Genomic DNA, 12,804 nt, shown 5'->3' with positions numbered 1-12,804 from the left:
TCACCCCGCCTCCGAGACGTCCCCGATACGAGTCTCCCTATGCAAGACGAGCAATGGAGACAAAACCATGGAAATTTTTTTCTTCGGGTGCGACACACACACACACACACGAAATATGAAAACACGTCACCTGTCAGACGTTATGAGAGACCACCATCAACAACGATGGTCTGCCCATTCATGTAGGAACACAGCACCACGGCCACAGCCATGTCTGCGACCTCCGAAACGGTCGCAAGCCGCTTGAGTGGACAGCCGTCACGCCAACGCTGCTTCTGCGCCTCGCTCAGTGCCGAAGCCATGCCTTCGCCATCAATGAGACCCGGAGCGATCACGTTGAAGCGGACATTGCGCGAACCGTATTCAAGAGCCCATGATTTAACCGCTCCACTGAGGGCGGCTTTGGAGGCGCTGTACAGCACCTGCCCCTCGTTGCCCACCACGCCCGCCACAGAGCCTATATGCAGCACGGCGCTATCCTGTAGCTTGAGTAGCCCGCCGTGACGCAGTGCTGCGCGCGTCACCTGCAGCGCACCTTTCAGGTTCGTGTCCATTACAGAGTCGTAGTCGTCGTCGGTGCAGCGCATGTGCACCTTGTTTAGCGTCACGCCAGCACAGTTGATGAGAACCGAGACCGCGCCGAGCTCACGTTGAACCGACTTCATGAGAGCGTCGCAGTCGTCGCCGCGCGTCACGTCAGCTACAAACGCTGCACAGCCAGCAGGCAGTGGAGAGGCAAACGGCTTTCGAGACACACAGGCCAGCTTCATTTGATGCTGACTGGCCAGCCGCGCCGTGATCTCGCGGCCGAGAGCGCACGATGCGCCAGTGATGACACCAACCTTTCCATGCACATTCCACACCATGTTGGGCGTCGTCAGAGAGATGGTACAACTGTGTATATTATATAATGTACATGTGTGGGTGTGTGGGTGTGTGGGTGTGGGGGGAGGGGGAGGGGGGTGGATGCGAGAGAGTGGGGCGCTCGTAAAGGAGCCGAGTAGGCCACCGCTAGAGAATACACACACACACACAAATGCAGAGAAGCACAGACGTATTCCAGACACCAACAAGTAAAATTTTTTTTTCAAAATGGAGGCACAAAAATACGAACTGGGCGTCGCGGACCCTCCGCGTGCCGTCATCCCGCCCCGCCACACCACAAAGAGACCCTCATCGTTTCCCCTCGTCATCCGATGATGTGCTCAATACTTTGCCGCCACGCGGAGGAAGCGAAGGAGCGGCGGCAGTCGGTAGAGTCGGTGCCGGCACAACCATATCTGACACGTTTTCGAAGACAAACACCGGTGGCGGCGGTGGGAACGTCGCAGGCGCGGCTGCGGTAGCAGCAACAGCAGCACCAAGAAGGGAAAGGGGGAGAGGCGGCGGCGGCGGCGCCTGGGGGAAGGGCAGAGTAAGTGGTGGGTCCAAAATCGCAGGCGCTACTGTGGAAGACGACGGTGACAGTGGTTTCGGTGATGATGGTGGTAGTGGTGGTGGTGGTGGACCTGATGGACTAGCGGACGCTGTAGCCGCTGACGGCGCCGGTGCACACCTCGAAGGCGGTGACGTCAGCGCTCCAGTTGATGCCGATGATGCTTGAGATGAATGCAGCGAGGCGGAAGTAGTACGAGACGATGGGACTGTGGTGGTTGCCTGGGGAAGCTGCGACGGGTTGTCAGCCCTGCGTGCCATGGCTGGAGGTGACGAGGATCCATCCCGGGACGAGTGGTACGACGACGTTGGCGAGTCCGCCGTGTCTCTCGCTGCCTCAGCGCGACCACTGCTGCTGCTCTTGTTGCTGACAACGGAAGAAGAAGATGAGCCGAACAAGTTGCGCGCGTTCTTCGACGGTGTAGCTGTCGGGCGGACAGCAAAGGGCGAGACTGACAACGACGTAGAGGACGAGGAGGAGCTGAACAATGCCCGCTGCCGCCCTCCCTTAAGCACGACCGCGCCTTTCTTCGCTGTTGCTGCCTTCGCCGCGGTTAGCGGGGGAGCGACACGGCTCTCTACTGGCAGCGCCTTCGCTGGAAGTGCGACCGCACTTGCGACTGATGCATGCGGCGGCGGCACAAGAGTCGTAGGCGAAGCAGACGGAGGCTCAACAGCAGTAGTAACAGGAAGAGTGGAGGGAGGAGGAGCGGAACCGGCGACAGGGAAGCTGAAGGGCTGCGGTAGCGGTTGTTGCTGCTGCTGCGTTGCCGCGCTCGGGTCATTGGCACCTCGCCTGCAGCCCACATCCACGTCGTACAGGAAGGCCTGTGTTCCAATCAGCCCACACAAGCGGCGGTGGGCGTAATGGTTTTCTGCCGCCAACTCTGCGACATCTCCGGGGCAGAGCGGTATCCGCACACCCTCGTCTGCGAGCGATTCCCTGCACATCTCCACGTAGGTGTTCATGCGACGACGCACAGCCACTTCCGTAGTCGCGTGCGTGGGCAGCGCACTCACCAGAGCGCCGTTGGGGATAGCTGTACTATCACAGCTTTCGTTCTCCTCCCCCTCATCGTCCGGCCCTGTATCGATGTACTCTCTCAGCTGGCGATCCTCCGTGGCGATGCGGTGCTGCACGAATTGCCGCTGGGCGAGCAGCTTCAGCGAGTTGAAAGCGTTGGCCAGAGACACCTGTGCCGCGGTGGTGCACTGACTGAGCTCCTCCACGAGTCGATGCGTTTGCGCACTGCGAGTAACGAGACGCGTGTGCAGCTGCTGCATGGCTCGAAGCAGATCCGCCTCCGCAGAGGTGCCCCGGCGGAGAGGAAAGCAGTGCCTCAGCTCTTGGAAACGCTCGGGGAGCGGTGTGGCCTCCTCGCTGTCGGCAGACAGGGATACTTTAGCCGACATCTCATTATCCTAAAAGGTATGACAAGTGCTTGCAGTGGAGGAGATCAAGATCGGTGGCGATAGATGAAGAAGTGGCGATAAGGAATCGAGAGCAAAACATACACATGCATCAAATGTTGCAAATAAACTTCTTCTTCGCTCAGTAATGTGCACACGGACGGGGGGGGGGGGAGGAGCGATGGCGACGGCGATGGCGACGGCGGATGTTTGGGGAGGGAGGGAGGGGGGGAGGGAGGGGTGGGGAGGGAGGAGGTATCTGTGACACAACAACAGTAAGCAGTAAGAGCAGGAGCCGTATGTTTACGCATGGAATTCGATTATACCATTGCAAAAAATAGCAGAGTTTTTTTTTTTGGAGGGAGGGGAGGGGGGCGACAGCCATTGTGTCCCCCCCCCCTCCCCACCTTGCCCGCGCCCGCCCGCATCACCAGTGTAGCGAGAGACCCAGCTCGCGCAAGAGTGGCGGGGGCAGTACCACCGCCGTGTCTTCTAAAGACACACCCGCCTCCGTATCCGTAGTGCAGCCCAAAAGCGTCGCAGCCTGCACAGGGGTGTGGCCCTCGCCCGCCGTTGCCTCCAGCAAGCGCATGGCCCAGTCCTTGCGCTGCACCCAGTGACGTCGAGCGCGTCGGTATCGGCACACTGCAGAACGTGCGCGCCATGCCCATGAATCACCACCGTGCGCTTGTGCAGGCTCTTCGGTGTGCCTTGACTGAAACCGCTCGATGCTTTCCCTGAGCCTACAAATTTCGAGCTCGAGATCGGCGCGCTTAGCCCTTCGCTCTCCGTGCGAGGGCCACACGCGCCAGCGAGCCAAACGGCACCCCCTCTCGTGAAGCTGCGTGGCGGATAGAGCAACGGCATTGAGCAACGCCGCGTGCACATGTGCCGATGACCCCTCAGAGCTTACTGACCCGCCACTCACCTCTGATGCGCTCGTCACATCTTCTGCTTTAGCGGGGACAACTGCCTCCTCCTCGGGCGCGACATGCTGCTCGGTCGTGACCCCGTCGGGGTCCAGCAGAGGAGGAAGCACGCGCAGGTAGTAGAAGCGGGTCTTCTTCGCGTCTTTCACGTGAAGCTTCGCTTCAGCGTGCAGCTGATCTAGAATCTTTTGCAGGAGAGGCTTGGCTACGCGGCTGCCCAGCGCATCTGTCAGCGATTGCGGAGTAGCTGGTCTGTTGTACCGCTCGAACCAGTCCATCACGAGTGTTGTCGCCTCTGAGACATCCCTCACCTTTGTGATGCCTGCCTTGCACGTCCCCATTTTCTGGTGTCAGCTTTTAGCGTGCAAACGAGATATAGAAAGCGGATAGGAAGGTATATGTGCCCACACATGTACACATATGAGGGAGGGAGGGAGGGGGAGGGGCGCCTGGTCTATCAGAGAACGACGAGAAAAAAAAAAAGAGAGGCAAACACGAGACGAAGTGACAAAAGCACGAGTGGGGCGGGGAGGGGAGGGGGGGGCGTACTCCAGAGCTGACACACTCGTGTCATTGTCGTCATTTCCCATCACCACCACCAGTGGCCAGGAGCCGTTGCACGAAACATGAGCGGCACTTGTCCGCTGCGCTGAATGGTGCGGTGGGCCGCCCCTGGAGAGAGGAGTTCAAAAAAAAAAAAAGAGGTGGAGGGGTGGGGTGGGGCGTGTAGCTGTGTCTGTCTGTGTCTGTGTGTGTGCGTGCGTGCGTGTATATATATATATATAGAAGGAGTCACACGCAAAGAAGAAGAGAGGTGGATGGGGGGGCGTCAGAGAAACTCTGAAAAACACAGCGGTATGTCTGCACGCACTCAGCTCATCCACCTGCACAAAGAGAGGCGCGCGCGCGGGCACAGACGTATCTGTGCGCCCCCTCCCCTCCCCTCCCCTCCTCTCCTCTCCTCCCCCCCTCCCCTCCCCTCCCTTCCCGTCAAGAGTGAGGCGGGGGCTGCGCTGTCATCGCGCCCGTCGTCTTCCTCGCGACATGGTCGTGAATATCGCGTTCCAAACGAACGTCCTCGGCAACAAAGAACGGCGTGGAGCCGTCGGCGCTAAAATTGACCGGGTTCATGACGCGGAAGCTGCGAACGAGGAAACGGTAGTTGTCCAGCATCAGCCGCGTTCGGTCATCCAGCGCAAAGCGTGCCGCCTTGGCGTTGGACTTGATATGCGCCGGGTTGGTGGATTTCACAATCACCACGTTGTTGCGATCGACAGCCCAATTCAACAAGACTCGCGCCGGGCTGAAGCCGCTGTACTCGCTCAGCGACTGCACCAGAGAGTCATCCAGAAGGGACTGAAAGCCTGGTGGGGTGTGACGGGTCGGCATGCCGAGTGGACAATAAGCCGCCATCAGCATGTCGTGGGAGCCGAGACAGCCCGCCAGATCGCCATCGATAAGACCGGGGTGCTGCTCTACTTGATTGAGTACGGGCAGGTGAGCGAGTTGGGCCGCAGCAGCCGCCTTCGCGAGGCTGTTCAGGTGGGCGGCGGTGCAGTTAGCCAACCCAATCGACCTCACCAGCCCACAGTCAACCAGTCTGTTCATTTCAACCCACGTGTCTAGCAATGTGACGGAGGTGTCGATGGCGGGGGTGCCGTCAGCATTGCAAGGATAGCGATCCTCGTCGGTAGCCCATTGCGGCGTGTGCCGCATGCACACAGGCCAGTGAATAAGGTAGAGGTCGAGGTAATCCAGTTGCAGTGCGGCGAGAGTGGCGCGGCAGGAGGCCTCGACGTGGTCCGGGTGCTGATCGGTCGGCCACAACTTTGACGTAATGAAGAGGTCCTCGCGGCGGATGCGACGGGTGCGCAACGCCTGTGCGAGTGCCGCCCCGACGGCAGCCTCGTTGCCGTACGCCTTAGCGCAGTCCACATGACGGTAGCCGCAGGAAAGTGCAAAGGCGACGGCGTCTGTGGCCTCCGAGGGAGACATGCGATATGTGCCAAAGCCGAGCTGCGGTATTGTGTGGCTGTCACGCATCGCAATGCGGTGTGTAATGGCGGCCACCGGCCCGCCAAGCGGACGGTACGCAAGTACGTTGGCAGACATACACGAAGCTGGTTCGAGTAAGCAAGTACATTCAGGGAAAGGGGAAGGGGCAGGGTGAGGCGAAGCAGCAGATGACCCATGAGAAGCTGCAGAGATCAATGTGGCTCCAACGTGAAACACACCGTCATTCATGCGGACACGCACGCCACGATATTCGTGTCCAAGAGCGAGGCAGAGAAACAAAGGATGGTCGATGGGAGCGAAGACGACGCCAGTTTAATGCTGCCCGGTGCTCCCCTCCAAGTAGAGCGCTTCCATTTTTGCTCAGGAGATACACACACACACACAAACCGATGCACGTGCACCGCCTTGGCTGTGTGAGCTGAGGGGCAAAGCATAGGAGCACCAGAGGAAAGTGGTGTGTGTGTGTGTATGCCATTACAACACCACAACACACCACGAACCATACCTCCTCCCTCAATCATACACCGCAGTCGTGTGGGTGCCTCCCCTTCCTTCTGTTCACGCCTCTATTGACGGATTTGTCTGTGTATCTGTGCATGTGTGTGTGTGTGTGTGTGTGTGTGTCTAGGAGAGAGGGCTCTCTCTCTCTCTGCTCCTCAGCGTACACGAGGCCTACACTCAGTGACACACACACATGCACATGCACAGATGCACAGAGGGGGAGGGGGGTAGCGAAGCAGGAAGGGAGAGAGAAAAAGAGGGAGGGAGAGGTGCACACAGCAAAATATACGTTGTATATGTACGTTTACAGGGGACCAAAACTAAAAATACACAAAATAAAATAATGGCAAAACAGAGGGCGAGGAAGAAGAGAGGAGCCGCATCCGCACACAGACAGGCTGTCAGCCTTTGGTGTGTGTGTGTCTGTGTGTTTTGCCGTTGTCCTCTCTTATCTTCACCCCCTCCCCTTGCCTATACAATATGTAACATGTGCATTATGTAAGAAAGCAAAACGGGAAGGGGAAGAGGGGGGGGGCCAAACCGCACACTAGCGGGAGCGGAAAAAAAAAGGGGGGGGGAAGAAGACAGTCGTATATGAAATTGTGGAAACCAGATCAACAGAAGGTGGAGATGAGTGGAAAGAGTAATGTGCGTACGCGGCACAGACTCATGTACACCTACCCACACACGTACACACAGCGCCCTCCCCCCCTCCACCCCCTCCACCCCCTCCACACACACACACAGACACAGACACACAGACGTTCAGCGAGAGCAAGAGAGACGGTGAGGAGGGGGAAGGGACGCAGGAAGGAAGGGGGGGAGGGGGGGAGGGAGAAGGAAAAGGGGGGATACGTTGTGGCGGTCTATTCAGGAACCAGAAAGGAGGGGGAAGGGGAGCTCAAGCCAAATCTCTCGGATAAACAAGGACGCAACACGAGGTGCACAACAGCAGCAGCAACACAACGATGATGGCACACCGGTGCAGAGTACACGCAGAAAAAAAAACGCCAAGGAGAGGGAAGTGTTGAATGAAGTACGTTTATCCTGCGGATGAAAACAAAAAAAGGGGGGGTTCTGCAGACGCCAACTCCCTCAACAGACAGCGGAAAACCGACACGACTAAAATCCACCTTCAATGTATGGGTGAGCACAGTCAGATGGTGGAGGAAATAAACGGAAAGAGAGCAAAAAGAGGGGGATGAGACGGTGACGCGTTCCTCTATGACTCTGTGCGCAGGGTGTGTGTGTGTGTGTGGAGGGGGGGAGGGTGAGGGGGGGTGAGGAGCAATAACGATGGAAAAAGATGAGTAAAAGAAGGTAAAGACGGCATATAAAGGGAACGTGCATGGAGACGATGGGGTAGAGACAGCATCGCTGAGCCGCGATCCTCTCACACACGCACGCGCCTCAGCCCATGGCCAGAAAAGCATACTACCTGATCAACTGTTGAGTCTTTTGCCAACGTCCTTGAGTGGAGTGTGTATGGAAAAAAACAAATATTGAGGAGTGAACCACAACGGTGGAAGAGAGTAGGCGGGGGAGGGGAAGGGAGGGGGGGTACACACACACGCACACGCAGATGCAGATGCAGATGCATACATACATGCACCAGCTGACTCTATGTATTCACACACATGTATGCGCATATATATGCACATATATATATATGTGTGTATGTGGACGTATGTACTGCCTGTCGTCGCCTCCCGAATGACGTGCAACGCTTCAACCCATAAAAACGCGTTGGTAGCATCACGTAGAGGCCAACATATATCTATATAGATATAGACCTCTGCCCGCTCCCTACTCACCACCACCACCACCCCCGCCCCCTCACTCCCCCCCCCTCCTCCTTCCTCGCTGCTGCTATACCTACATAGGTTTCAATTTTTGTTCAATTTTTTGGATTTCCTTGGCTGAAGCAGCACGAGACGAGCGGAGGAGGTCCAACACGTCCTGGACAACCGATTTTTCCTGTGCATTGAAAAAGAGCGTCAAGTCCTCCACACGACTCACCTGGCACAGGCCTTTGACGTATTGCAAGGCAGTCGCGGTGCTGAAAGTCTTGACCGCCTGCAGGATGCCGAGGAGCATGTCCGGGGTCATATTGCTGCCAAAGAGACTCCCCATTGTGGCGGGGTTGAGCTGCTGAATGTAGTAGTCACGCAGCTCGGGTTGCTGGCCGACCTCCCGAAAGCGCCGCTCAAATTCGCTAAATGATTTGGGCGCAGTGAGGCTCTCTTTCGTGATGGAGAGGCGTGCTCGTGCACGTGTCGTGGTGGAACAAGGCGAGGGCATCGAGGAGCCCTGAGGAGAGGATGTCGGCAGCGACGGGGTCTGCACTACTGCAGGAGTGGTGGTACGGACAGGCGAAGGTGTCTTCTTCCTCGGGCACTGCACCTTCTCCTCTTCCTCTTCTATGACCTTCACACGCTCGTGACGGCGCTGCCTCTGAGCCTGCACAGCGGCTGCGTGCTCGACCTTCTGTCGTGCCTGCGCCGCGTGCAACTCGCGCGCCTCTGCCAGCTGGCGCATGTTCTCTTTGATGTAGGCCTGGTGCAGTACCTCCTCTTCCGCTGACACCTTGGAGACTGACGCTGCCGGTGCTTCAGCATCTGCCTCATCCCCTTCGCTTTCGACCTCCTGTATAACGATGCGCTTTTTCCTAGCAGTGGAGGCAGTGGTGGTCTGCGTTACCGCGGTGCTCGCAGCGACCCGTTCAGCCTGTATCATCTTCGTCACGCTTTCCATCTCCTGCTGGGCGCTGGAGTCCTTGGGAGCGAGAGCGAGCACCGCCTCAAGATCGGTGCGTGCTTCGCGCAGCTTACCAAGATGCTTGCGTGCTATGGCGCGCCGGTAGTACGCCTTGGCATATCCGGTGTTCATATGCACGCACGTTGTGGCGTCTTTCTCCGCAGCGATCCACTGGCCAAGCTTGAGGTAGCACATGGCCCGGTTCGCGTACAGGACGTGTGTAGTGGCGCTGGCTGAGTCAAAGTCGATGCCAACGGTGTAGGCTGCAACCGCCTCTGAGAAAAGACCGCTCTGGAAAAGTTCGTTGCCCTTGTTCTTGGCTTGCTGGATCGGGTCTGCCGCGACATAGCCATTGGTGTTGCCTGCCCGCGCCTGCTGCTGCTGCTGCTGCTGCTGCTGCTGCTGCTGTCGCACCGCCTCCCTCAGCGATGGCACTGTTCCTCGAATGGGTGGCTCTACTGCCGCTGCAACAGTTGGCGGCGGTACTTTGCGTTTAGCCGTTGCCAACTCCCTCGCCTGCATGGCATCCTCCCACTGCTCCAACTCTTTGAGCTCATCCCGCAGGTCTTCAGACTGCTGCCGGATGGCCTCCGCAACGCTGCGATCCATAATGCCCGACAACTTGGCGGCGTGTGTGCGTGTCACAGAGGAAGTAATCCAAAACTGTATGTGTTGTTATCCAAGGTTTGGTATGGGTGTGTGTGTATGTATGGTGGTGGTGGGGTGGGGGAGGGGGGAGAAGAGGGGAGAGGGGGAAAGGGGGGAAGGGGAAGAGGGGGGTGAAGAAAGTTGAACCAATGGGTCAAAACGTAGCCCCTACGCAACACTCATCTAAGCAACAGAGGGCATCAGTCATGACACACATCAACAAGGTGCTGAATCGAGTTCGTGATGCACATGGGAGTGTGTAAGAGGGGGAAAAAATACGTCGGTTTTCGTTTCCCTGTGTGTTTTTTTTATATGCCCACTCAGGGGTGTGTGTATATGAGGACTGACGGGGGCACGGGGCTCAATAGAGGACGGAGGGGACGGAGAGAGCGACCATTGATTCTACGCTCTTTCCCTCTGTTTCATACCCGCACACACATCCCCCTCCCCCCCCTCCCCCCCTCCACCCCCTACACACACACACAGACACACATACAGACGTTCAGCGAGAGCAAGAGAGACGGTGAGGAGGGGGAAGGAAGGAAGGGGGGGAGGGGGGGAGGGAGAGGAAGAGGACAGACCAGATATATACTCCACAAAAGTTTTATCCGAAACACCAAATAACACACGCACACACACACGAAGGCTAAAACGAAAAAAGAAAAATACAAAAAAAAAGGGGAGGGAGTAAGAAAGCAAAGAGGAATACACTGTGATACAGTCACTCACCCACACCACCCACGCATATATATACACACACACACACAGAGACGCAGGACGCAGACACATGTGCACCACCTCTCACGGTGTGTGTGTGTATGTGTGTGTGTACATATATATTTATTTTTATGCGGGGAGGGGGAGGGAAAAAAAAGAAAGAAAGAGCGATTTTGCCTTTAAGTGGCAGCTCGAAAAGAGGAAGTCTGGAACATACAAAAAGAGAGAGTGAAACACAAGAATGAACACAAATGAGTTGTCGCAGTGGCTGCAGCAGCACGTAGATGCATTTGATGTCTCCCACCCCCTCCACACACACACACACGCACACACACACACACACAGACGCGCGCGCGCGGAGACATCCACTATTTGCTTTCACCACGCACCTGCACGCTCAACCGCCCTCACACAAAAAAAAAACACACACAGGACAATATACATCACAGTCGGTACTCGCAGAAGCACCAGCTGTGCGGTCAATAGGAAGCGACACTGTCACGCATCCCCTCTGTGTGTTGGTTGTTCGTGTGAGTCACTCAGACGTTATCTGCGTCTCACCCCTCCCCCTCTGATTACTAGCTCGAACGCCATCTCTTCCCTCACTCTCACCTTTTTATAACAAATGTTTCTCCACACCTCTCAGAGAGGACAGGCGCCGTCATATTTCCGCCAACGCGCGCCTCTTGACGTTTTTACCGCATCAGCGGGCTCCACGATCCCCTCGCCCTCTTGACACACGTGTGTGAGCGTGTGTATAAGTGTGTGTGTATGTGTGTATGGATGTCTCTCTCTCACTGCTGCGCGCAGCCCGACGTGTGGACGCGCGGCTGCTCGTCGTCGGGATCGTAAGCGTTGTGGCGTGCCTCCTTCTCAAGGTCGATGTGCGATTCATGCAGTACGTGTTCCTCCGCACCTTCCTTGGGCGGGAGCGATGGCGTATATCCGAGGATATCGCGCAGCTGCGGCACGGATGCCTGCTTCAACGTCTTGGGGAAGATGACGCGGAAGCGGATGATGAGGTCGCCCCTCTCCATGCCGCCAGTGTGGGCAACCGGCATACCCTCGCGGCTCACAGCGTACATGGCGGAAGGATCGATGACGGTATCGACAGAGGAGATGGTGAGTTCGCGGCCGTCGAGCTGTGTAACGTTCAATGAGAAACCTGTGAGCGCCTCCACGAGGGAGATAGCGTGCTCCATGAGGAGGTGGTTACCCTTGCGCACGAAGATCGAGTGCGGCTTCTGGTCAAGGACGATGATGATGTCGCCGGAAAGTTTTACTCCAGGGATTTGGTCGCCTTCCCCAAGGAAAGTGACGCTCTCGCCACGAGGCATGCCCTTCTCCACCACCACCTCGAATATCTTCTGTTCCTTGACAATCTGCTGGCCATGGCATTTGGGGCACTTGTCCTCCTCCCGCAGACATGTTCCCTTTCCCCGGCAGGTAGGGCACGCAGTTTGTATCTGCTGAATAAAGCCGGGCTGAATCTGGCGAGTCATCATTCGCACACCGGAGCCACCGCAATCCCTGCATGTGGGAGACGCGCCAGCCACCTTGGATCCACTTCCGCCGCATTGTGTGCACAGGCGGTCACGCGTGATGGAAAGCTTGATGGTCTTGCCACAGTAGAAGGCCTCCAGTGCTACCGGCAACTCGTGAATAATATTCTTCGGCTTGGGCTCGCCACGCGCGCGGCCACCGCCGAAGAAGCTGGCGAAGAGGTCGCTCGGGTCAACGCCACCCTCCTGCATCTTCACCGCATCCTTCCCGTATTTGTCATACTGGCTGCGCTTTTGAGGGTCTGACAAACACTCGTACGCGACGGACACCTCCTTGAACTTCTCCTGTGCACCGGGATCAGTGTTCTTGTCAGGGTGGTACTTGAGCGCCAGCCTGCGGTAGGCACGCCTGATCTCCTCCTCGCTCGCACTGGGGGCCACGCCGAGGGCGGTATAATAGGCGGTATCCTTGACCATTGTGCGTGCGGGCGTGGAGGGGAGTGGAGGGGGGAAGGGAGGAAGAAGGGGGGATACGTTGTGGCGGTCTATTCAGGAACCAGAAAGGAGGGGGAAGGGGAGCTCAAGCCAAATTTCTCGGATAAACAAGGACGCAACACGAGGTGCACAACAGCAGCAGCAACACAACGATGATGGCACACCGGTGCAGAGTACACGCAGAAAAAAAGACGCCAAGGAGAGGGAAGTGTTGAATGAAGTACGTTTATCCTGCGGATGAAAACAAAAAAAGGAGGGGTTCTGCAGACGCCAACTCCCTCAACAGACAGCGGAAAACCGACACGACTAAAATCCACCTTCAATGTATGGGTGAGCACAGTCAGATGGTGGAGGAAATAAACGGAAAGAGAGCAAAAAGAGGGGGATGAGACGGT

At 57.1% G+C, this 12,804-nt stretch overlaps 6 protein-coding genes across 6 annotated transcripts; all 6 read right to left on the bottom strand.

Annotated features, from left to right (window-relative positions):
* Window positions 1-140: 140 nt before the first annotated feature.
* On the bottom strand, window positions 141-866 carry JKF63_04963 (uncharacterized protein; the record flags this gene model as incomplete). Its single annotated transcript, XM_067900934.1, has 1 exon — window positions 141-866. The coding sequence occupies one exon, from the start codon at window positions 864-866 to the stop codon at window positions 141-143; it is 726 nt and encodes a 241-aa protein (XP_067757134.1).
* Window positions 867-1,173: 307 nt separating this feature from the next.
* JKF63_04962 (uncharacterized protein) lies at window positions 1,174-2,847 on the bottom strand (the record flags this gene model as incomplete). The annotated part of the gene is made up of 1 exon (XM_067900933.1): window positions 1,174-2,847. The coding sequence occupies one exon, from the start codon at window positions 2,845-2,847 to the stop codon at window positions 1,174-1,176; it is 1,674 nt and encodes a 557-aa protein (XP_067757133.1).
* Window positions 2,848-3,271: 424 nt separating this feature from the next.
* JKF63_04961 (uncharacterized protein) lies at window positions 3,272-4,114 on the bottom strand (the record flags this gene model as incomplete). The annotated part of the gene is made up of 1 exon (XM_067900932.1): window positions 3,272-4,114. One exon carries the CDS (start codon window positions 4,112-4,114, stop codon window positions 3,272-3,274), a length of 843 nt encoding a protein of 280 aa, XP_067757132.1.
* A 649-nt stretch (window positions 4,115-4,763) lies between these two features.
* On the bottom strand, window positions 4,764-5,885 carry JKF63_04960 (uncharacterized protein; the record flags this gene model as incomplete). The annotated part of the gene is made up of 1 exon (XM_067900931.1): window positions 4,764-5,885. The coding sequence occupies one exon, from the start codon at window positions 5,883-5,885 to the stop codon at window positions 4,764-4,766; it is 1,122 nt and encodes a 373-aa protein (XP_067757131.1).
* Window positions 5,886-8,165: 2,280 nt separating this feature from the next.
* On the bottom strand, window positions 8,166-9,656 carry JKF63_04959 (uncharacterized protein; the record flags this gene model as incomplete). The annotated part of the gene is made up of 1 exon (XM_067900930.1): window positions 8,166-9,656. One exon carries the CDS (start codon window positions 9,654-9,656, stop codon window positions 8,166-8,168), a length of 1,491 nt encoding a protein of 496 aa, XP_067757130.1.
* Window positions 9,657-11,020: 1,364 nt separating this feature from the next.
* On the bottom strand, window positions 11,021-12,391 carry JKF63_04958 (uncharacterized protein; the record flags this gene model as incomplete). Its single annotated transcript, XM_067900929.1, has 1 exon — window positions 11,021-12,391. The coding sequence occupies one exon, from the start codon at window positions 12,389-12,391 to the stop codon at window positions 11,207-11,209; it is 1,185 nt and encodes a 394-aa protein (XP_067757129.1). The 3' UTR covers window positions 11,021-11,206.
* Between the last annotated feature and the right edge of the window lie 413 nt (window positions 12,392-12,804).

Source organism: Porcisia hertigi, chromosome 23, assembly GCF_017918235.1.
Source record: "Porcisia hertigi strain C119 chromosome 23, whole genome shotgun sequence".
Classification (NCBI taxonomy): domain Eukaryota; phylum Euglenozoa; class Kinetoplastea; order Trypanosomatida; family Trypanosomatidae; genus Porcisia; species Porcisia hertigi.
The sequence above is the reverse complement of the archived record's forward strand: the minus strand, read 5'-3'. Positions and strand labels throughout refer to the sequence as shown.